General features: G+C 38.6%; 1 protein-coding gene across 11 annotated transcripts in view; it reads right to left on the bottom strand.

The window, feature by feature from the left end:
- Positions 1-25757, bottom strand: part of LOC119650384 (collagen alpha-1(XVIII) chain) — a 768837-nt gene that overhangs the window by 493847 nt on the left and 249233 nt on the right. The window contains exon 1 of one of the 11 annotated variants that reach the window (XM_038053133.1): positions 15525-16374. The exons of 9 other annotated variants lie outside the window; for them this stretch is intronic. In XM_038053133.1, coding sequence (XP_037909061.1) covers positions 15525-15674 — 150 coding nt within the window. In that variant the 5' untranslated portion in view covers positions 15675-16374. Of the gene's footprint in view, positions 1-15524; positions 16375-25757 lie in introns of those variants that run through there. One more of the 11 variants, XM_038053141.1, reaches the window with a different exon arrangement.

The raw sequence follows: 25757 nt of genomic DNA, 5'->3' as shown, positions 1-25757 counted from the left end.
AGTGATGGTGAAACTATGCCATTCATACGGCTAGCTCTGAGGTCGCATTCAAAATCTAACTAATTTTTAATATCTTCGCTTTTTTTCTAGAGCGCAACTCTTTAACGATTCGAAAATAGTAGCAACGAAGACAGCCGTTGGTGGAAAGGACCCAATTTTAGTAAATTTTATTATGACTTCCTAATAAGTTATTCCACAATGCGATGATTTGCTGCTGATTTGCTGAGAAATCTTTAAAATGTAACATTGCACGATGAAAAACTTTTGACAGTTACGAATGGATTATTGGAATGGGCACCGATAGAACGTATATATATATATATACATTAAAATATTTGAATCCTTCCTAAGAAGAACTGTTTCGACATACCAATAATAAGCGCCAGCTGTTTAGTTTAAAAACTCTCGTATTAGCATCTGTTCAACCATCAACGTTACAAACCACGTGAGCCCTCCCCCCCAGCAGTGATACAAAACTTTCCAAAACAACGGAGTTTGAATTTGATAGTTTACTCAAATTTTTTATTCTGATATAGGAAAGGCAACAACTATTTCATTGGAACTAAACTGATGTGCTGGCAGACTTGAGCGGTCAAAATGCGTTGTTTTGGTTTAGTTTCATAACTTCACCCTAGTGAAAAGCTGCAAGTGCTCTACCATAGCGAAATGGTCCTACGACTCTACTTTAATAGGCAATAGCCAACCCCGGTGTTCCTTTTTGTGCATTTCGAACATGCTGATTTAATACAGAAAATATCCCTGTCAAAGCTCTACCGCTAAGGGGAAACCCACATTTTTAAATCGGAAATCAAATCAATTATCTGTTTTTTATAGCAACGAACTCTGTTCTTTCGACTTTATTTATTTTCGATGGCCAAGGAACAAACAGACGGCCAGAGTGTAAATAAATGTCCTTTAATATGTTCTTGAACCAAGTGCAAACTAATCAGCGTTTTTTTTGTGAGTGTAAGCTACCAATTTCATAATTTGCATGCTAGAAAGAGAAATTTCATTTGTAATCAGATGAGGTTGTGAATATTAGAGTACGTAATATTACAATATCACTGTAATATCACACTACCATCACCGAGCGCGATCCAAACAATACCAAACGTCACAACATTACCGCATTACCTAATATCGCTACATTACCAAAGTGATGGTGCAATATGATATCACATTTCTAAATATTACCTAACATTACCACTCTTCGTAGTACAAATTTTCGAGTGCCGAGCCTATACCGGCGTTGAGTATCGCTTGTTATCGTTACCTATTATTTTGGCATTTGGCAATTTATCTGTAATCTTATAATTTAGCAATGAATGTCGGCTGCTGATGGATGCATATACGGCATTGGCCTACGTAATATTTTGTTGGATAAGTGAAGTAATACTCATTCGCCAAAATCATGATTATATATTATGTACATGTGAACTAGTACAACAGGGCTCAAAAGAGGGGAGCAAAGGTTTTAGTATGCCAACCCTCAATGTTTATCGGGGAAGTAAAAATCCGTAAAATATCTTATGCAAATAAGTTTGGTAATTTATCACCTTTAAGAATGTGTGCAATCAGATGACCATAGGGGACTTTTTGCCAAAGTCGCAGATAAAGAAGGATACAGAGGCAACAAGCTCAAAATGCATGACGATATCCTTGCCTGCTAAATAGAGTGCAAAAAGTGAAAGGGTTCTCCGAAAAGGGCATTAGCAATATTAGATGGAAGATGGGCAATTTTTACATCCATAACTGAGGGACTTAATGTAGATAGAATCAAATTGTTGGGCTAATGATATGATGATTGGACAATTTCGAATCGGACGGGAATTATAGCATAAGTAAATAATAGGCTATAGACTACTTGCTTGCTTGCTGGAGGGACCCGGCAGCCGTTAATGTTTTCCTATCCTAATGCTCACAGAGCATGACCTGACCTAGTGACCTAGATGATGTTAACTTTAGCCAAATCGACCATGATGCAATTGCAAAATGCACCAACCTGTGTCACATGTTAATACTCTCCCCGGAATTTTTTTCAATTTTGAAAAACACGAGGTAGAAAGCAATACTTGCCTATACTTAGTTGGATATTCAAGAAACTATTTTAATACCAATGGACAGCACCAAATAAAGAACAGGTTCAAAATGGCTGCTAAAATAATACTAGAATATGCAATTTGAATTTATGTATTCTTTGAAGCGTATTATAGAGCTTTACTTGCACACTTTAAGGGTCGGAAGAGAACTCAGATATTCATCTACAGCTGAGTCAGCTAAGATTAGGCAAACAGTCACGATAATCCCTTTTTTAACTCAAGAGGCGATTCCGGCACTACAGTCCAGCGCTCCAAGTCATCCTGACAGAATACTGGGATACCAAACTCCTCGATAGGCAAAACAAGGCTCCATAAAGGGATTAACACGATGAAAAAAGAAATTTAAAAAGAAGTACAGCAGGTTGAACTCAAAAGAAAAAAACTCTAAAAAAAGAAACAATTTAGATGACATAGTGATCAAATGAACGAGAATTCGAACCAAAATGACACATAGGTTTCCTTTATAGCAGCAGCAAGCCTAACAAGACTGTTTCAGTCTTCGTGGGTTTCCCACGAAGTACCCTTTGTCAAAACGAAAGTTGGAACATCATGAGTAACTACAGCAATATCAATCAATCAATCAGATGAGTAGAGTACGAGCACGGTACACCTTATGTCTCAGAAATTGTTGTCCTTATTGATACGAAATTTAGTAGAAAGGTGGGGCCTATGAATCCCATTGTATACAGAGAGTAACTAAGTTCCACGTTGAGTTTAAGGGGAAGTCTCCATACATGTAGAGTAGGGGTATAAACATTTTTTCACCGACTCTAGTTATGTGGGGTATCAAATTGAAGGTCTCGATTAGTACTTTACGAAGTAGGTATTAATTTTGAGATTGGTTGCAAAGAAGTGGAGTCCGGGGGTCCAAAAGTGTCAGTTACTCCAATGAACGGTTCTCAAAAATGAGATTAATGTGCTTAAGTAAGCAATACATTCTTCTTTTTCTTCAGCCTTTGTCCCGTTCACAAGCGGGGTCGGCTCGTCGTGATCGGCTTCGCCATTTGACTCTATCGAATGCCTGATCTGGGTGCAATCTCGAGGCTTTCAAATCCCCATCTAGCGTATCCAGCCACCGTTTTTTAGGTCTGCCTTTTGGTCGTTTACCATCGACTTCGATGTTCAGACCAATCTTGGCCAGTGAATTCTCGTTTGCACGAATTGCGTGACCATACCATCGAAGACGCCTCTCTCGCAACTTTTCCACGATCGGTGCAACCCCATAACGATCGCGGATATCCTCATTTCGGATGTAATCTAAACGTGTGACGCCACTAGTCCAACGTAGCATCTTCGTCTCGATTACCGCAAGACGCCGTTCATTGTCTTTTATAGTCGGCCAACACTCAGAACCATAGAGAGCGACTGGACGGATGACATTGCGGTACATTTTAGATTTGAGAGGTTCGTTGATACGTCGATCACAAAGAACTCCAATACATTAAACCTTTTTCACCTGAAGCGTTCAGTTTCCGGTTTCAAGACATGTTTTATATTCAGTTTCACAAGGGATGGTATTTAAGCGCATTGCCGGAAAGCAATAATAACATACCATGGATCTGGTCAACACATAAACCTAATATAGGAAATATATGTATTTTTACAAGACCTATCTATTGAGCAGCTTTTCGACACCTACATTCTTGAGGAGGAACTACACGATGTTTACGGCAGATTAGTTCTGCAGATGAATGGAATTTCGAATAGAGTCCACAAAATGACTGTTAAGGTCAGGCCCCATTGTGTCACTGACAGATTTAATTCGTGCAAGGTGGAAGGATTTTTTCCCACTCAATGGAGAAGACACAGATCAACGTGGCTAACGAAGCCATTAAGATTTCTCGACGTACTCTGTTTAGCTCTTAGTCTCACTCTAATTCTAACAATATGGGTTCGGGTGATCTCCTACTATGGGCTATGTACAGCAACGGCTCTCGATATAGCACGCAATGGTGGTGCAATGGCCCCCAGGAAGTGTTGTATGATGGTGAAGCTTCACATTTAAAACGGTTTGATTCTTCCGGTAGTGGTTGGATTAAGGGCCCTTGACAAAAGAGGGTGCTTCTGATGGCTAATTAGCCAAAAATTATCTGTAAGAGACATTCTTATAATATTATACGGATGAAAGGCAAACAGAGAACATTATTAATGAAGAAATTTTTAAAAATTCTCTATTGGGACCTCTTTTATGGAATATTATGTACGATAAAGTGCCCCACTTTTGCGTTCTGGAAAAAAGGAGAGTGATCTGTTTTCCAAATCACCTCGCTGTGATTGTAGTTTTGTAACATTATGAAAGTGCAAAGTTTACGTATAATTCCATTTGTGCTATCAAATAATGACTACGAATGGTCGAAGTTGGCCTAGCGGGGGAAAAGAGCAATTTAGTGATGCATAATAACCGGAAGGCTGGAAATTATCTCCTCCTGTAATTACCTTAGTAATTGTAAGTATTTGCATCATCTTCAACTGAATGATTCTTCCGACTACTCTGAGTGCACTACTTCAGATACCGTATATGAGGATTTATTGCAATATATTTAGCGATTGAGTTATTAATCAAATCGGGATACCGGAGGTATGAAAGGTTTTGTGTATTTCTTAGTACGTAGCACATAATGTATCCATATATTATGTGAGAGCATCCACTTTCGGGTGATATTGACATTCACAGTCTTGGATTTGCAAGGAAGCAATAACTTTGACGTATTATAGCTTTGTTAGTAACGGTGCGATATCCACCAAACTTGATAAAGTCATGCTCTATATTATAGCCTATATCACTGCAGCCAATTACAAAAAATTATAGTAATATGTATTATTAACTTTATTTAAACAGATATCCATATGGAAGGTATTTCAGAGCTCAGGCACCATATAGTGGCAGCCTCCTGATTTTTTTCAGATTTTTCCGTTGAGTAGTTTCTGAAAATGGTCCCTATTAAAGAAATGATCACTTTCAACCCCCCGCACTCCTCACCTTTTGCATTTATGGGGACCCCTTCTTAAATTGGACGTATAAGGATGTAACTCACTGTAGGCTTGAGCGCTCCCAGTCCCTACCTTTTGCCAAATTTGGTGTCATAAAACCGTGTCCGTGAAAAATGCGTGTAACGGACAGACAGACTGTAAACCGATTTTAATACGGCTTTGTTTTACACAAATCCATAAAAATGGGCGAGTGGAGCTGTGAATATTGGGGACGACTTTGTCAATTAATTTTCCCGAATATTGGACTCTAAATAAACGATAAGGATGAATAGAACTTTATTTTACTTCAGTAGGATTTAGTAAGTATTAAGCTTCCAGCGCTGGTTCAAGTGTCTAGGAAAAAAACAAAAAACTCGCAGTGGAATTGACAACATTGACTCATATTCGAAATACTACACATTGCTTTACCTAATCAAAAGCACACATTTGGTTGCACTCAAGACTCAAGAACAGGTGATAAATAGAAATATGGGAATACATCCCTTACTTGCACTTATTAGAATATATATTGTGTTAACAACGCTGGAAGGTAAAGATTATTGGCTGTCAGAACCTCTTATAGCTGCAGGTAAGGGAAAGTCCTTTCTCATAATGATACAGGAAAATACTAATCTGGGCTCGGTTAATTCTAATATTATACAATACTTGCTGTGATATTTCCAGGAAGCCTTAATCCTTTCAAATAGTACGGCTGCCAGTGAGAAATATTTTAGGCACGGAGGTTTCCGTAATTTTAATCGTATGTGGCCTAATATGTGCATACCATATGACTGAAGATAGTAGACCCGAATCAGATTTGTTCAAAAATAAAGAATTTTCGGTAATCTAAAATTTTCTGTAAAAATCTCCGAAATATCACAAGATATTCTTTTCTATTCTACAATCCTTAAAAGCGTCTTATCAATTTGTTTATCAGCAACACCCACTAGAATTTTTTTAGCATTGAAAATGATTTCTATTTATATCAGTCAATTAGTTGCTGTATATACACATATATAAATGGATTTACGTAGGAAGACTTGCGTACATGTCTATAATACCATTATCCATTATACCATACCTTCAGTACTAGTAATGAAAACACATTAGGCAAATTTGGTAATATATGTATGTACATATGATTACACAAAGCTATTTAAAGTAATTTGTATATTATCTTAACAAGCCCAAAATAAAATTTACAAATCAGTAATTATAATTCACTAAAATCTCCCAAATCTTTTAGCGAAAAAAAAAGGAAGAAAGTCAGATTGATGGATATGGACAAACATTCCGAAACATTTTGTTTACTTTCCATGTGTTTGCTATCGTTTAATTTTATTTCACATGAAACAACAATGTTCTCTCTGGACTATTAAGTTCACAGAGTGTTGTAAACAATTGTTAAAATTTGATGAGTTGGGTAGGGGTTCATTAAGAACTGATTGCATAAGACTTTCGTATCTTAATATAAACGTCTGCATTATCTATCGAAAATAGGTAAATTAAGTCGACTAAGAAAATAATGCCTGGGAAAAAGGCGGAGAAAGCAGTTCGTGACTATTAACACTATGCAGGTGGGAAATTAAAATTCCTGAGAAATGCGCGGAAGTGAAATAGAACAGTTCGCTGGTGGTTAACATAAAGTCAATCATTTGGTGGTTTTGCTTATAAAATTAAATAATAAAAATTCCTGGGTGATTCACCTTTTGGCCAATATTTTTAGGTATTTATTCTTTTAATTAACAAAAAAAAAAAACAGATACGTATTTATCTAGTGTTTATCTTAAACCAATATGTATTTCAGACAGTTCAGTTCGCTTTCCTTCATTGCTTGTTTAATAACATTATTAGCAAAATATCTCTCTACATCATCATCATCATCATCAAGGGCGCAACAACCGGTATCCGGTCTAGGCCTGCCTTAATAAGGAACTCCAGACATCCCGGTTTTGCGCCGAGGTCCACCAATTCGATATCCCTAAAAGCTGTCTGGCGTCCTGGCCCACACCATCGCTCCATCGTAGGCAGGGTCTGCCTCGTCTTCTTTTTCTACCATAGATATTGCCCTTATAGACTTTCCGGGTGGGATCATCTTCATCCATACGGATTAAGTGACCCGCCCACCGTAACCTATTGAGCCGGATTTTATCCACAACCGGACGGTCATGGTATCGCTCATAGATTTCGTCATTGTGTAGGCTACATCAGCTTTGATTTATTTTTAAATTTTTCATTCAGAATATTCATCACGGTATCTATGAAAACGGATAGAGAAATTTTGCTCTCTTAACATTTTTACGCTATGACCACCTATAGTGCAAGAATCAAGGCTAATGCTTTCCCATGGTTTTCCAGCCATGATTTAGGCACTGCTAGCTTTTTTGTTTTATAATTTTTTTTATTTCAAGAGTCGTTTGCAAAGTATAAACTAATATTATCGCGGGAAATAAAGATAGGCATCATGAATGAAAGAGTTCACCAAGTATTCCGTAAGCAGTTTGGTTTCCAAAGTAGCTTGTAAATATGTATGCGCACTTCGGATAATTAGCTTTTATAAAAACTGTCTCTCAAATTTCATGCCGAAGTTGATCCTATTTAAAATAGATTAACACATTTAAGCTGATAGAACTTATCTACTCTTAAGGTATAAAAACATCTACATTTCCTTCTATCAGGAACTTTGAGTGAGCAACTGATCCATTAAGTATCTAGCTAACAATTTAATTTTATACCATTTCCTATTATTTATCCACATGATAATAGTAACTGGCATTCCAACTAAAATGTCTAAGGTTTTTGCTTACAATAACGTTGCTAATAATACCAGCATTTCTCTCAAACTTTTCATTATTGCGCCCTATGTTATGCCTTCTATTTTTGCAATTTGGTGCTACCGCCTGTTCCTTACTCCCTTTCATTCTGTAGTACAGGAATGAAGCTGCAAAGGAAAGATATTGCTTTGCGAAGTCTGGAGAGCTAGAGAGGATTAATTTTCAAACACGCTTTCATTTACACGCTATTTTACTGGCCAAAAAGTATGCCACGGAATCTTTGTTGTTTATTTGTTTGTTGTTTCTCAACTGTATGAGAGAGTAATGCTAACTTGCATGCTGTATACTGTAATAATGCTCCAAAAATATAAGTGTATTTTCCAGTAGAAAAAATTCAAGTAACCGAAAGAGAGGATCAATTGTTTTTGGTCTACTACAATAGGAAAAACCTTTGAGGGCCTTTAAAGCAAACGACAAACTACTAATCCATATCAATGGAAATTATCATTTTGCAATGTGGAAAACGCTATACCGTAAAAAATAGACTACTTTTCAAAAAACAAAATTCTTGGAGGCTCCAATGGTTTCTACAAAATGGGGCAATATATAAGATATGCATTAGTGACGATTCTTTGGAGTACCCGGTCGAAAAATGTAAGCGGATTATAAGCAGTAAGGACTTATATTTCATCAATTAATTTGTTGTTATGAGCATTGGTTATAAAATTATTTGAAAAAAAGCAAAAGTATGAATAATTGACCAACCCAATACTACAACGCACTAGTACAGAGAATAACCAACTTTTTTAGCTCTTCATTGACAGTTGTATAATTTGATAATTCAGTTTCGTTTGAGCGCTTTATTTTACAATATTTCATTCATAATACTGAAGACAGAAGCCAAGTAACTATGCCAGGATTGATAGCCAGGAAACTTTTGCTGTGACCAGCTGAAGGAAGCAATAGCTTAGAGATGACAAAAGGTGAAAAATTGTGTTCCATCAGGACAACAACACACACATTGATAGTAACTCACCGGAAGCTCCAGGTGCATGGTTGGGAAGTTCTTGTGCATTCCCCTTAAGTCTCGGACCTAGCACTAAGTCATTACCACCTATTCAAAGCCTTGCCAAGCGATTTCGCTCGTGAAAAATTTGCATCAAGAGAGGCTTGCCAAAGTTGACAGTACCAGTTTTCGCCAAAAGGGCGAGGACTTCTGTGAGTGAGGCTCAATGCAATTACCCCCGAAATGACAACAAATTGTCAAAAAAAAATGGCGCATATTTAACCTACTTTGAATCGCGCTACGTATGCTATATAAGACAGGCAAGAGAAAATGCAGCGCTTTTGATACCTTGAAGCTGTTTTTCTGAGGTTGTTTTGTAGCGTTCATTAACCAAAAGCGAAGTAAAACGGCAACGGATCCGTGAGCTTAAAAGAGAAGTATACTGCGGGGGGATTTATTGACCACAGAGTCAGACAAGAAAATAATAGATAGACTTAAGAGTTTTCATGCTGACAACGTCAGGAACCTTTTGTTCATGGGCTAGCGCAATGCTGACCACATCGCCTCCTATAGAATATTGCAATCCTGTAGTGTATCATCACCGTCTAGAGTGAAATTTCAACACACTTCAAGGCACTGGTCCAATTTGATTGTCGCGCCAACGATTATTATAAAAAATGCAGTCTCCGCTTTACAGCAGATGAATCATTGATTTCGCTTTGCCCTGTAACGAACTGATGGGTTATTTATTTGCTAACATGCAGCATTTTCCATTTAGCATTCTCCATTATTCACTTTTCAATTTCCTAAATCCCCGATAATCACTTATTTTAAAATATTAATTTATAAATAATCATTTCAACTTTATTTTCACAATTTTGTTCACAAAACCCTCTCATATTTTAAACTATCCGAAATCCTAAAATTTATACAAATATTTCTAATGATAAGAATGAAATTTTCAAATATTGCAAACATGATAATTAACCTTTTTCGGTGCTGTTTTACCGAGAAATCAGATCATGGTGTATATTATTAAATACATTTCTGGAGTTTGCTTCAGGTCAAGGCGAAATGCTGTACATGCAAATGTTAATGCAATTGCGGGGATTTTATTGTTGAAAAAAAAACGGGGGAAGGAACGTGAAACTAAGAGGATCAAAGCTCAGACAAAGATTTCTAAGCCTTTTGTAAACTTGTTCCGTACTAATTGTAAGCTTATTTTGAGGCTTTTTATTGAAAATGGGCTAAATTTTTCCTGTTTGAAGACGCCCTTGTTCCTCCTCTTTTCTTATTCCGGAAGTTTTTATTAAAAGGGGCTTCATTCATTTTTGTGCCCTGATGATGTCAAGCATGGTGGGAACCCCAAAGGCCCCGCCTAATGAATATCTGAAAGAGTTTGTGAATCTTCCTCCCGGTTGGTCGATTAAGCCGTTATTTTTTTTCATTTCCAGTTTTTGCTTTCGTGTTTTCTTCCGGTAGGTTCACGCAATATTACCTTTTCTTAGTTTTTCAGATTTTGATGCGAACTTACGCATCGGTTTAAGGACACGTGGAGTTTTATATAATGTTTTTGCTGTTTGGCTTTGTCTGTCACCTGGGACCCGGTAGGCTAGCAATCCGCGGAGGACTTGATACTGCCCACGAAATACCCCAACAGGACTGATGGCAGGCACTTAGCCTGTGTTGCCAGAAACACAATATCGTTTATGGCCAGATAATCCCAAACACAAATTCATTATGTTAGATACTTTTCTGATTAGAGACAAGACACGACGACCTGAACCTTATTTGAAAACACGGGAACTACAGGGTCAAACAGGCTCCGGAAAGACCTATAGATGGAGGATAGACTATTGCAAGCATCCGGGTTTTGTACCACCAAATTATAGGTTTTAGGATTCCTTTCCTTTAGCTTTAAAAGTTCTTTGGCTGCCAAGAGGAGCCTTCTGAAACGGAGTGGTGGCTGCTTAGCAAAAATCTGGTCCAAGGGGTGATTCTGGTCAGCCTCAGGCATCCCCTCAGAATACAAGTAGATATAGAGTTAAGCTTACTTTCAAAGTATCTGGGCGGATTCATAGTGGCTGTAACTACATACTCTAAGATAGGTCTTACCACCGATCTATAGACATTGATAACTTTCTGGGGTGTGAGGCCCCAAGAGAAACCAGTGGCAAAATTAATCAGCCTTTAAAGTTTTCGGGATAATAGATTTCAAATGATCTCTGACCGAACAAGTCCTCGTTATCTCCCTGCCTAAGAAGGTGATGGACTTGACTAGAGCAAGCGTGTGATGATTAACTTTAATGAGCAGAGATGTGACCCTGCTTCGCCTAAAGGATATAGATTGGGATTTGGTTGTGTGGTTGTCAACAAAGAGATCAACCTGCCTTTGCAGACATTTGGAGGTCGAGCTTTACCAGTTGCCAAAATAAAGACATCGTCTGCAAATTTCAATACTATCAGAACTATTATTATGCAGGGATGGTGTATAGAGGTTGAACAACATTGGACTCAAAACGCATCCTTGGGGTAGACCAACTCGAATGCTGTCTAGCTCTAGTTGAAGGCGTCGATTGGGCATTATTCTTGACACTCAAAAAACAATTTCCGCAGGAAAATGGAAACGTGACATTATGTCACACAGAGTTGTAAGATACGCCTTCTTCCCCTTTCTTCCGCCCATGGCCAGAACCTGTTGACCCCTCCTTTAGTTATCGAGATGTGCACCAGAATGTTATTAATTCAAGCAGATGTAGATTTGCCTGCAAAGTAAGCATAACAGTTGGCAGGCAGGACTTTGTATTCATCAATGAAATTATTCATACGAACCTTGATTATCGAATTCAATAGTTTGGAAAACACATTAATCAGGGCGATAGGGCCTTAAATGGTCAGATGTTCTGGGTCCTTAAGAGCTTTAGGGATAGGTACCACTCGAATAATGGACCAATCCTCCGGTAGGATCAAACTGCACCAGATGGGGTTAAGCCTCTATAGCAAAGCCGAGAAGGTTTCTGTCGTCAACCAGCGTACACATCAATAAGTGATGTTATCAGCACCATGGGCAGAGGTATGCTTGTGCTTGAACAAAACGCCAGTAAACTCTTCTGAAAAGAAGGGCAGAGGATCTGAGAAGATCAGCAAGAGAGGGAGGGGGCGCTGTATTGCCCAGCTAGATAGTCGAGATATTCCACATTCTTCTTAGGATCCCAAGTTCGGCCCTGTCACTAAGATAACTATGAAATTCCTTCATGGATTTCCAGAATGACGTAACATATTTTGTCTCAGATAAACCAGACCAAATTTCACTCCAATGCTTCCACTTAGAGGAGAAAATTTGTAGTGTTGGACCTAGTGCTAAAACGCCTATACGCGATTTGTTTCCTTCTAAAGTAAAACTGGGATCTACCACATCTTTGGCTGACCAGTGTGATTAGTGCAAAGTCTAGTCACATCGGCAATTTCGCTTTTCAAAAGGTTCGTTAGGGAAGGAATATCCTTTTATAAGTTGCGATAAGTTGCTGATCGGTGCCTTTAACCTAATCGAATCAATTTCGAATTTAGGACACATTGGGCACTTGCGTGGAGATGCAAATGCAGGACTATTAGATATTTTGCACGTAATGGGATTCCACTGCCAATATTGATTGGCAGAATTAGCAAGAGAAATGTCAAAAACCGAGCCCAATTGGTTTGATGGTTGATGGTGGGTTGTAAAAAGTGGACATACCATTATTTGGGAAGATAAATGATGAATGGAGGACCGTAGTCTCTAGACATCTGCCCTTGCTATTGTGAGGCTCAGATCGACCCTGATGAGAACGTTATTATATCTTTCTCGAAAGGAGATGCTGGGAAGGAGATAAATTCACACAGTAACAAAATTAGAAGATAGGTTGAGCGTTTCCACCATGACCACCATGATACCATAGATAGAGTCATGGCTGAATTGGCGGAAGCGAATGGATTTACAGAAAGCCAAAATGGCACCACCATATCCCTGAACTTGAATTTAGAGATGTGATAATGGTTAATAGTGTAGATTTCTTGCAGTGTAAAAATATCAAAGTAGCTGCTATTAGTATAATATTCTATGTTTATTATTTATTGGCCTGGCTTTGAACGTTACATTGCAGAATTTTTGCCAACGCTATAGCGAGAGATTAGGTGTTGGTCTAATTTGATGTTTTCACTATATAAGCAACTTTACTCTTAAGTTCTTGATCACCATGTTTTATAGCAGTTTCATTCAGCATTAGCAATATTTTACTGAATTCCCTCTGGCGCTTCGACACCACCGCATATAGAGGGTTCTCGAAAACAGGAGTGCTTGTTTTGAAAACATGGAGCGGTGTTGTTGCAGGGGGCTTCTGCTGGGATAAAGCCCGGACTTTTTCTTTTCACGGCATTACTATATATGGCTGAGCCCCTGGTAACTCTATTTAAGTCCAGAACAGTACTCTTGGTACCAGAACTACCTTTGGTAAGAAGAGACGAAAATACAGTATCACAGGTATCTAGACTGAGCACAGCACAACCGTTATGTTTTTGATCGAAGCAATCTCTACATTTTTAGTATATTCAACCCATTTGGAGCATCTTCTGTCCCCGGCGTTGTAGGAGTTATCCCCAGTCAGTAGGCTCTTCCTGCGCTCACAGTTCCTAGTGCAGTTCTCAACAGCACAGTTCAGACATCTTGACACCCGGGCTTTGCAAAATTTGTGGATGTGGCCTAGTCTACCACAGTTAAAACACTGTAAGGCCCTTAATTTGAAATTGGCAACCTGTACTCAAGTGTAGGCAAAAAAGACGTGCTCGAGGAAGTCATTCAAGTTTTTTATAGTGACGCATGAGGAACTAAAGTTTCCAAAAGGACATCCCATTTCCTCCCTTACTTCCAAACCTGGCTGCCACAGAGGCATACAAGCGAGACACTCCAGTGAAGCTGTAGATCAGGCGGATCTTCACCATCAATTTTTTTGGTTTTTATTTTATTTATTTATTGTTTTGCCGTCGAGGTCGACTCCGGTCACCCAAGATGGCCTTGGTCTTTGGACCGTCGCCAATCCCATGTTAGTCATACAAGCTCTTAAAATTTGTCGTTCAGGAGTTATTTTTTTCTTAAAAATTATCTTGTAAATTTTTGGTTTGCACATATGTACACGTAACTTTCCAGGATCGCACCAAGAAACACACACTGACGTGGCAGAATGAATAGTTATTGTTGACAGGTTGAAAAGACCCAATCACCTAGTCCGTATGGTTGGAGGTGATCCTACTTATTCTAGGAAGAGAAAGCGTGAAAGATCCTACCTGAGATAATAGTAATGAGTTGAGTTCATTACTAAGGCAGGCCTCCTTTGGAGATGATGTGCCTTATCATGGTAGAATTTTAAATAAGCTCCAGTACGAAATGGAATATTGTGGGGCCAATTCTTTCTAGAATTAACACTTAAATCCGCCGAAACGAAACTCATGAGAGTAAGGGGTTTAGGGTGTCCTATATAAAATCCAAATATGAAAAAAAATTTCCGCTGTAGAGCCTTCACAATAACCGCGAAAATGAATTTCTAAAACGAACCTACACAAAAAGTCCTTAGCACGAATTCTGAGAAATTTAGGTCCACAACATCAGAAAAATTCAGGCTTGTTATAATCAATAAAAAAATACATTTTATATTGAAAAAAGTATGTCAATACACGCGTCATTCAATTACAAAATTTATTGAAATCCAGTCCAGTCAATGCGGAAGATCCCATTTCATTGAAAATATTAATAAATTGCTTCTAGCTAGCAGTACAGTTGTTGGATTAAATGAATAAAGGACTTTCCCATGTTATCGTCATATATTCCTATTGCCATGGTTGTTCACACACTAACCCAACATTGGGAAAAGACTTGAGTAGTCGTACAAAATCAACTCTCAATCCCTAACTTATAAACCTGCTTGCTTTTATCGCATATCAGGAACGTACTCTCTCTCGAAAAGTATTAATAAATTCTATGTCGAGGACATCATCGTTCTCGTCATCATCGGCATCAGCATCATCATCATCATCTGGATCAGCAATATGGGACTAGTTAGTGGTATTTTATTTCAGTGGCTTAGTACTGATGCGGCAGTTCTAAATTTTTCGACTAGAAGGATGTCTATATGCAGGACGTACAGACTGGACGAAATAGTAAAGGATAATAGTTGACTTGGTAAGGAGGCGGGTAGCATTCTTGGATTCTTTATTTGTTTCACTTGCTTCAGATTCAGTCTGGTTGGGATAAGCCATTTTCCAGTGGAAACACTTTTCTGAAGTAGACAAGGATGATAAGGCAGAGGCAGCAAGGATATCTGATAGAAGGTTCGGTAGAACTGCCGGCTTTATTGCATTTTATCGCAGAGATAATATGGTTTTGGTCCTAGCGCCATAAAGCCCTGAATTTGTTCAGATGGGACAAGGATGCAATGTCGATAACTATTGATGTCAACAAGCTTTGGTCGCAGATAACTCGTTGTTTCGTTGCCATTGGTGTTCTCATTAAATCCAGGCCGTCCTAAAAGTGTAAAATCTGGTTTGTTTGCGAATCAGTTAACGAAATTGCGTCTGATGCCTGTTTACTGTGATATCATGTGTATAGAGATGAGATTTTGAAAGTGTCAGATAGTGATGATACCCTACCTGTATCCTAGCAGCAACACGTTCGCCGTGATATCGTTGCGAGATGAACCATCCCTTCGTCGAACCCGTCACTAGCACTACACCGAGAAGGAAAAACGCGACCAAGGCTGTGATGACAGCCTTGGCACGACCCGAAATTACCATAGCCATATTCACGGGCTATTTTAGGCTTCAATGATAGCCAGAATAGATAATTACTTGGCGGTGAATTCAATTTTTTACCTTATTTAGAAACGGTCACGTTCCTTCACTTTATTGACATGCAAACAAACACACACAAATGTTTTATACGACCCTTTCTAATACATGACACTCACACACCATCACATTCCTCAAATTCCAGATATGTTTTACTTAAGCCCAAGTGGGAAATTATTACAATTTCATAATAATTTCACTTCGGTAGTCGTGTTGAGCTTTTTCACCTTTTCACATTTCCCGCGGAAAAACAGGAGTTTGATCGATCCATCCGATATGAATCAGTCGTTGTCGTTACTTTCACGTTTATTGCTTTCACTTTAGCCACTTAATTCACAACGAGGCAGAGGGAAAAATCCGCTAAACTCTGAGCATTTCGCGAGAGCCGGCTAACACGCAAAAGTACTGCCTACTTCAAAGGGAATATCTAAATTGGGCCAACGGCACTAATGAGGAGGAAGGCAGAAAGAATCTTACCTCCAACGAATCTTGCCTAATGGGACACTGAACTTTTTCAACCTCTTTCACGAATTATTTACGGTTATGTGATGAGATTGCACGGATATGTTGCGTAGATTTCAAAAAGGGACTCTCGAGAATAATTGTGTACTAACTAAAATGATCTACTATTCACGCTTAAGCACAAGACCATCTAACCATCTAGATACTCTTCAGGGAGGAAGCATTTCACAATATCAGCCACACTTAAATTTAATATCACATTTAAAAGAACTTTCAACGAATTTATTTCTCCTTAGATACTCTATTTATTATCTCCTAAATATATATCTTTATTTCCAACAATTTTAAACTTTCTAACGTAAAAGGGTTCAATAATTGCGTTAAATGGACAATGTTAAAATTGACACTAATAATTTAATAATTTCGATAGAGTCAAAGTCGTAAATTTGATATATTCCTTTGGGGCTTCTATTTAACAGATTTAATGAGTCCTTTATTGCACTGAAGTGAGGCCTATCTTTTTGAACGAATCATTATTATCTAAGCGTAGATATCGAGGATAAGCTTCGTTCGAGATGAATGAATCCCACTGAAAGGGTCTACAAGGTGACCACACATCATAAATTATCCTCGCTGCATGCTCTGCTATTATCCGTACTTGAAACACAATCCGTGGATAAATCGGTTTATGGTTTGTGTTATCGCCTGATAACAAGTGTTACGATACGACAACATATTTCATCCGTTCAGAATCCGTTTCACAAAGGACTTCAACGAGATCTTTAATTCTCAACGTTCCACCGGCACTGTGGACTGTGTAGTCATCATGTTTCAAACACACTCGACAGGCGTTCACTTTATTTTGGATCTGAATATGTATCTTAACCTTCAGATAAACTTTAGATATATCAAGAAATTCAGAAGCTATTGAATTATAGGCTCCTATCCAACATCATTCAAATTTCAAAGTCGCCGTTCCGTTATTAATGAGATACCGATTGGGAATACGAGGCGCGATACATAGAAATCATGGAAAATCTTATCGGTTTATCAGTAAGTAGAGCAATCGTAAAATAACACCTTACCACGCCGCGACGCGAGTCAAGACTGAAGTTTTCATTTCAGCGTAAGAGTTTTCCCCGAGAAGAAAACTCAAAAATTTTATCATATGTATACGGCAGCATATTACCGTAGGAAAAGCCTCATGTCGCTTTTCTCTCGGTTTTTTAGGTGTTACAGTATCAGCAGCGATGTGTTCTTATCAGACATGCTCCAAGGTTCTATGAAAAGCGTGGAAATTTTCCTCGTAACCGAGTATCTGAACTCTTATTTGAGAGTTGCTCCTAGTGTAAGGGAAGCTTTCGTGTTTTTCTGCTGTAGGAATTCATGGCGCTGTTGAGCAACTGTAGGGGATTCCCCTGACTAGAAATCATGCGTGAGAATAATTTCATGAAGAGATTTTAGCAATGGAATCCTTTGTAATCAAATCACAAGTCCGTGAGACCATCATGGCGCTTCAGTCGGTATGAAGGGGCTCCCGGGCGCATGTATCTTACTCCTGCCGTGGACAGCTGTAGGAGAATTTCGGGGAATGTTTGATATATAGAAGAAGGTTGCGGTAATGTGTTGAATCAAAGGGAAATTGTAATGACAAATAACACTTCTAATGATTTTCGTGAAGCTTCTGGGGAAGGATAGCGTTTATGGACTTGACTTTGTGTTTACTACAATTATAGTATGTTATTTGCATTTCAAATTGCATAGAACACTTTGAGAACAGGCAGCTGAACAAATGAAGCCTGATAACAATGAACAACAGCATCACCAAAAAATCCTTCTTCCAAATGCCTGCATAAAATTAAACCTACTCACAACGTAAACGACACCTTTAAAGCTTAGCAATTAGGTTTGAATATAAACCCCTCAGAACAATGGAAAATAACATCCAAAAAATTTCCATTAGAATTCTCAGCAGTGAAACCTCCAGAGTCCTTAATGAGGCAGGAAATCGGCTTCATCAATTTTCACTCAGAATTCTGTAAATATATTCAATGGTTTAGCTATAGCTTCTGCGTTCACTTCATCGCTATCTCGTTTGCTTTGTATACGTTTCTAGGCCAATATTGACCTCTCCCCCTAAATGTTGATACGAGGATTATCAATTGGATCTTCTTTCTGCTACCTTTCGTTGTATTTTCTGGAATTCCCAAAGACGGAACTCCGAAACATTTAAATAATACTCGTCGCTTCTATGGACATTGCCTTGTTGCAGATGGTTCCTGGGAAGGATCTCTCTCTATCGCTGGCGGTAAATAGATAACCGGCTTAAAAGGAGATTCTTCACCACCAAAAGAAGCTTTCGAATACTTGTGATATCGCATCAATAGTTCCACCTGGAAATTTTGAACATTAGCCATGAAATTTTAAGTGGAATTGGTTTAAGTTTAAATTACCGCTTAACTAGGATTGTGGTGAATTGAAAAGAATTTAGTGGAGAGCTTACGTTGATTTATTTTATGAAATTTTTGTTGCAACTCCCTATATCCTTGCGAAGCTTATTTTGCTTTAATTCGGATATAAACGGATGTATGCATCTATTTAAAATGTTGCCTTTCTAAAAAAACCCTTTTGTAATGTCTTAGCAACATGTCACCTGCCTTGTCTAGTGACAATCTGTTCAGGAGTGCATCCGCTATTATGCAACATTTCCTCTTTTTTCTTACATTTCAGCCCCCTATGGTTTCTTTAATATGCTCCTTCTAATTCCCTTATTTCCCTACACCATCATCTGTTCAATCGTCTTCTATCTTGCTTTTGATTACTTTTTTATTTTTTTGATTCAATCATTCATTCAAAATAATTTAATTGAATTTTTGCATAATTTGTATTAATTTTTTTGATGTTGTTTTTTTCTATTTTTCTTTTTTTCTCTCTTCCTTTCATTTATTTTCCTATTTTTTTTTCCTTTTTTGGTTGTCTGTCCTCCTCAAAATTTCGCATGAATTTCTCCAGAATTATTGTTTCCTACCTTTGCTGTCACTTTATTATTTTTCTTTTTTAAATTTTGAATGGAATGATATTAATTGCAGCCATTACCAAAAAGCTGGGTTTAGGACTATTAAGTAAAGCTTTGTAACTGCAAACAACTTTTAATACTTAAAAATATTAATTTTATTTCATTTACAAAAACCTACCTCATGCCTTCCCCAAAACTCTAAAACCCATTTTCATTTAAATATTGCCTGCAAATAAACTTTCTCATGCTGCATATTATTAGGTGCAATCTTAGCGTTTGCTACTGGATAGGGTAACATGCAAGCAAATGATGCTCTTTCGGGGCGTACAAGCTAGGAAAAATTAAAGCGGTGTTGCTGTGGTTCCGGGCACACTGAATTTGAAACAAAAGCTGAAACTTACAAATTAAGGGCTACGTAATTATCAGAGTCGCAGCATTTTCAGGAGGACAGGATGAAGTCACTCATCCAACCAGGTGATAGAGAAGCTTAAGTGGAATCCACGCTCTATTTAACTGTGAATTTTTCTGAGTTAACTACAAGTACAAAGTAAACCATTAACTGGAGTCGTGGGGTCCAAATGAACCACGCCCTATGCATCTTTGCTTTAATATTTTGTAATGAATTGTCGTGGATTACGGTGGTCAAACAACCATCCCGAGTGGCTGAAGATAACCTAGGGGGAAAAGTTACCCAAAACCTAAAGGAAATGGGCTAAGTGACAGTGAAGGTCTGCCCACAAATACTGAAGCTCCATCAAAGCATTCGGTTGACACGTTCTTACATGCCTCTGTGCTAGCCAGCCTCGGGAATGCGGGAGGGTCCTTAGAGCGCTTTGATCCCTCGAGTGTCATTTTTAAAAAACCAACATATCCATACCGATGTTTAGGTCCGAACTGGATGTAAAAATAACCAAACGAACGAGGGAATTCGCGATGGCCTACCGAGATAAACTAAGACACGAGCTAAACCTAGAAAATAAAAGAAACGGCTCAACCGCGCGTGGAGCCATGAGTCTCCGGACCCAAATGCCGGGATGGAAAGGGGAAAATCTACAACGGATCACAGCCTCAATCATTGTTTCCTCTGCCTCAGATTTTCAGCCCCTGAGGTTCCTTGCCTTCCTTGACATCATGCGGCCATTATTTTCGAGGATGTCCCTAGTGTGTATAAGTTTTCGGGGTCCTGACAATTCTTAAAAGGGATATCCGATAAAGAATAATAATAATAAATAATAAAATTAAACGAATTTAAATAAGAGAGCTGCTTGTTGACATTCATGTTTATTTCTACAGATAAGAGCAGAAACCTCTGGGTTGTTCCAATCGATGTACCGGACAGAAACTGGAAGGATGGACGAGTCAAATACTGATTGGAACAACCGAAAGGTTTCTAGATATTTTAAATTGTTACTTAAATTAATTTCCATTCTTATCTATAGAAATAAACATGAATGTTAACTCGCAGAGTTTTGAGTGAAACCATAGGTTTTTTTTCTTTCCATTTCGTTCTTTTCATTTTTAGAATTATCACTTTTAATTTTCTTACTTTAATTCATTTATTCTTTCAATTTTATTAGGTGTTTTATATAGTCATATCGGTCAAAGGGTAGCATAGGTCCTAGGACAAAACGTGGGTTGGTACCCACGATGGAGCATAAAATATGAGAAATGCCTGCAGTACCAACACCAACAGCTCTACTAGCAAACCCTATTTCCACCTCCATATCGTGACCGCTGGGAGCTCTTTCTTAACGAAAAGCTGCAGACGGAGAAGGGTGAAGGTGAGTCTCCCCCGCCTCGAAACGGCAGAAGAGAAGAATCGCTACACCATATATTATAATGGCCATCCAGTAAACCGTGTGCCGGAGTAGATTTCTTAGTCAGCTGTTATCGGCTTTGAAACTATAAGCGAAAGGCTATGCACTCTGCGTTTGTGTGGAAAATTTAGAAAAATAAGTTTCATAAACGTTCACGCCCTGGCAGAGGAGACAGCAGAGTCGGAGAAGGATAGCTTCTACGAGGCAGTTAAGCGGACCCTCAAATTCTGTCCCAAGTATAATATGATATCAAAATCATACTTCATTCAAGAGCCCAGTCGGGGCGGAGCCCGTATTCAGGTGATACTTCGGCTCTGATAGCTTACCTGCCTCTCCAGACGGGACCACTTTCAACCAAATTTCTTTCCTAAGCAATGGGATCGAGAAACTAACGCTCTACCTCGGTTTACCTTTTCAACCCCGCCGTGAAGCTGTATATCGTTGAAATATCGATCCAATGTTGGAATCGGAGAATGGAAAGTAGTCCTCAGGAAGAGAGTTTTCTTTGAAAGATAATGGGTGAATTTAGCTTGCGCCGTTTCTAGCGAGACAAATTTACAGGATTTCTAATGTGAAAAGAATATCCGCCAAGAGGACAAGGATTGAAGCGAGTGGAGCATCAAGTGACTCTTGCTGATGTTGAATACTAACCCATTAACAGAGCAACAGCGAACTAGAGCTTGTAGATTGTAGGAAGACGCTCTAGAGGCAAGGTTATAGCGGAACTAGTTGAAGGCCATCTGCATACAGCAAGCAGGGACAAGTACGAAGGGGGGGGGGAGCTAAAAATGATAGAAGGTCCAAAATATAGCCTTGTGGTACGCCATAGAAGGGCGAAAGGATTAATTAGAAACGTAAAAGGCGAGCAATGTTACAGATGATATGGGGACGCTGAGAGAGGTGAGTTTGGATGAAAGTATCTTGTGATTCACAACGTTGAATAAAATAGAAAAACTAGTGCAGATAGTATGCACTTCTTGCTAAGAATTTAGACATTTGGCGCAAAGCTGGCGAAGTCGAGCAAGCTGGAGGCAGTGGGCCTAAGCTTAAGAAAACCCTCTTGCTTTTCAATGCGAGCTGGCCAAAATGGGCGGACTAGTCGCTGATATATTATTCCGAAATTTTGGAACGGGAAGGGAAATAAGATGATAATTTTCAGCAAAAGTGCGATCTCCACTATTATGAATGGGGATGATGGGAGTCTTTTTCCACAGAAATGAATGAAATGATAGTCTTCTTGGCTGGAGGTTTGGAAGACCATCGTTACTAGCGCTAGCTTTGACACCAAGGGTGCCAGTGAGGTACTCGACTAGGAAAGGAGTGAGGATGGGATGGAAGAAGATATGGGGACGGCTCTATCAGTTGTCGAGGAGAAAAGGGGATTATGACCGAAAAAAGTAGCCGCAAAGTATATCATAAGGTAGTTGGGGCGAGCTAGCAGAGGGGCCAATGAATTTGATGAAAGGAGGAGAAAGTTGGGTGGGATTGCAAAAGTTGCGAGTATGAGACCAGAATGGTTTCAGGTTTCCGCGGTTCAGTGAGGGTTCTTCACTGGTCAGAACGTAATTTCTGAATTTAGATATCAGCGATTTGACCGAAGAACGGAGAGTTTTAAAAAAAGAAAAAAAATCAACACGGTTCGTAGAAGACAGGCCTCGAAGGTTTCGTGGACAATGGGGAACTTGGTCTTTATGCAAACCCTGTATATCTCGGGCCCCTTCTGTTTCAAATAAGACCCTTATTCCGATGGCTGGGCCAGCCAGGGTAGACATTTTTGTCGGACTACTTGCGGAACCAAGATATGGACTCAACAAAAAAAGTATAAAAATCAGACAATAAAAGAAGAGGGGTGGTATTACCAGGCGCATCATTGGAGCACGAGCTGTTGGCACCCAGCTAGTAGACAGTAACATTCGTGGGCAATACAGTCGGTACAGGTCGTAACAACGCTGCGCTGAAACCAAAGGGACCTAATGGTGGTTTGTAGCACTTTTTTCTCAGGCGTTACTTAGGCCACTTTCCGAAAAGGCGACACAAGACCTGGCTGACTGCCATGTCGACTTGGCGACTCAGTTGATCCATGCGAGTGGTAGCGGGGGTGTTTTACTCAAACTCCGACTAAACTCAATTTACTATTGCGCTGGTCATAAAAGTAGAGTCTACCGTAAATAATAAAAGTCTCAGAAGCGTATATCGCGTCACGAAAGAATTTGTAGGTGGTTATAAACCTTTCGATAATATGGGCTTCAAGGATGAGCTCCCAATTCAACAATGACTAGAAACTTAAAAGGTGGAATGAACACTTCGTTAAAATACTCAAACATAAATTATACGGACAAGATCCACTTCTCATGGATGAAATAGGTGACCACCGTTACCTCTCGTTACGAACTATTCCTCCAAAGAGAAGCGAAATCTCACCGTCATCCATGCGATCTGTCTGTTTGAGCGATCTGCTTATGAAATTGTTCATCGCAGTTCCTGCAGTTTGCAGAATTCTTCATACTGACCACTTGGACACACTCCGGTATTAGCAGTGCTAAATCCACTTTCATTTTGTCCAAATCTATAAATACATCAACATCAAGTTGAGGCTGTCCCGCGGCAAGGCTAATGGTAGCTCGGAAAGTCCAAGCTTTAATCAGACATCAAAATAACGGGGTGCCGTGTTAATGGAGAGTTAATTACGGCCCAAATCTTTAACACGCAGTTTGTGAGGCTCATATGAATTTCAACACTGAAAACTAATCCTTGAAATATGCGTATTTGGAAAAATAAAAGTATTTTAGATTGCATTTTGCAAGGATCGCTTCATTCAATGAGGCCATCGCATTTCTAAGCAGATGCGAATTTCCTAAGATCGCACAAAGAGTCATCAATACTAGTTTCATTATATCAATATCAGGAAATATCTCTCAGAACTAGAACACACGGGAGAACGAGGTATTACATAAAAGCGGATAAGATTAAGGGCAAGCTTGATGATGGATCAAAGAGAAAACTAGAGGAAAACTTTTTTCCGCAACTTTTGAAACAGGCGAACGATCTTATCAAGGAATTCCAAAATATCCTAGCAAACCACTGGCTTGGAGTTTCAAACCCAATTCTACTATGACTGAAAGGTGTTCCTTAACAAACAGATATCGCTTCTGCAGAAATGCCACGAACGCATTAAATAGGAAAATAGTTAGTGAAGGAATTCCAGAATACAGAGAAAATTTGAGACGAAATCGTCGAAGCATTCAAGCTAGTTCCTGCAGGTGCTGTAGTTGGTAGGCGAACTAGAAAAAAACCAAACTTGCTGTATCTGGACTTAAAGGAGTATTATGGTCAACAAAATGGCCAGGAATGAGGGCGTATGACAATTTAATTACGGGTCAAGTTTTTAACATCCAAAATTGACAATAAAACAATAAAATAAGTAAGTATCGCTTTCGGATTATACAGGTTAGCGTCATGCTTTCTCTTCTACTGCTCAACAAGTCACATTGGTCCTCGGCCTCGAGATAATTCTGCATTACGGAGGTTTTACTAGCAGCTTTGCCGTACCTTATTGCTTCCTTAGGAACAGTAAAAGCTGGTGCTCATTATGCATATCTATTTTCTTATTTATATGGTTGTCTTTCACCACTTGATGGAGTATAGTGCGTCAACCACATCTAAGCGCCATCACTCGCGGTTACCTGAAATGCGCTTCAACTCCCCCAACGAACCTTCCATTTTCTTATTTAGTCTTTTCTAAATCATTTTCGTTTACATCACTATTTAATTGAAACTAGCCCAAAGCCATTTCGTCTTATATGTATGTATTGTAACTAATAAAAATTAACGTCCAGAACAGTTCATACACTTCAAAAAGATTGAATTGAGTCATGTTAGGATTTGATTAGCTAAAATCTCTGACGTTACCTCCACACACAAGAACATTTCCTATCTATTTTCTTTTGATGGGAAGTTAATAGTGTTTTTGACCGACTAATTAAATTTTTGCTCAAAAAAAGGTGATTTAAAGTCTTTATTTAGTGAGTAACAACTAACAAGTGTCGATCAAGAAATGGATGTTCCACTTGAACAAATTAGAATCAGATCTTTTGTCTATTATTAGATTTGAGATGTACTTGGAGTCTTCCTCACTTCCACTTGAAATCACTTTCAAGCATAACAACTCTGGATTGAGAAGTTTATATCTGATGAGATATTAAGAGTAATGAGGAAAACATAAGCACTCGCTACCAGAAGAAAGCACTTTATTGGCAAATAGCTTGCTTTTATGTGAATCGATTGATCGATTCTAATGAAAACTTCCGAAACGAATTAAAAGAAATATTTTGACTCTCAAGTTCAGGCTTGTTAACACCGGAAAATGAAAGGAGCATCTGGACAAAGCATCTGGACAAAGCATCTATTTTTAATTCTTATATATGCAGGCAGATACGTATGCAAGCATATCTCCTTAATTTAAGATACGTAGGAGAAACAATGAAATTAATTTGGATCGACTAAAAATTGAGAAATTTAGAAACGAGTCATTTTTGTTAATCAGAATTTAATTTTGTGAGATAGCAATATGAAAAGTTAACAACTAAGTTTTGAATACATTTCGGCTATGGTATGGCTAATAAATAGCAAAATTATAGATTCCAACTTCAAGATAGGATCAAGAATATTTGAAATTTTCAGCTGTCAGCTGGTCTCTCCAAAGAACGACTACTTGTCTGCAATTGTTCTACACCATGTAGT

This window comes from Hermetia illucens, chromosome 2 (genome assembly GCF_905115235.1).
Source record: "Hermetia illucens chromosome 2, iHerIll2.2.curated.20191125, whole genome shotgun sequence".
Lineage (NCBI taxonomy): Eukaryota > Metazoa > Arthropoda > Insecta > Diptera > Stratiomyidae > Hermetia > Hermetia illucens.
The sequence above is the reverse complement of the archived record's forward strand: the minus strand, read 5'-3'. Positions and strand labels throughout refer to the sequence as shown.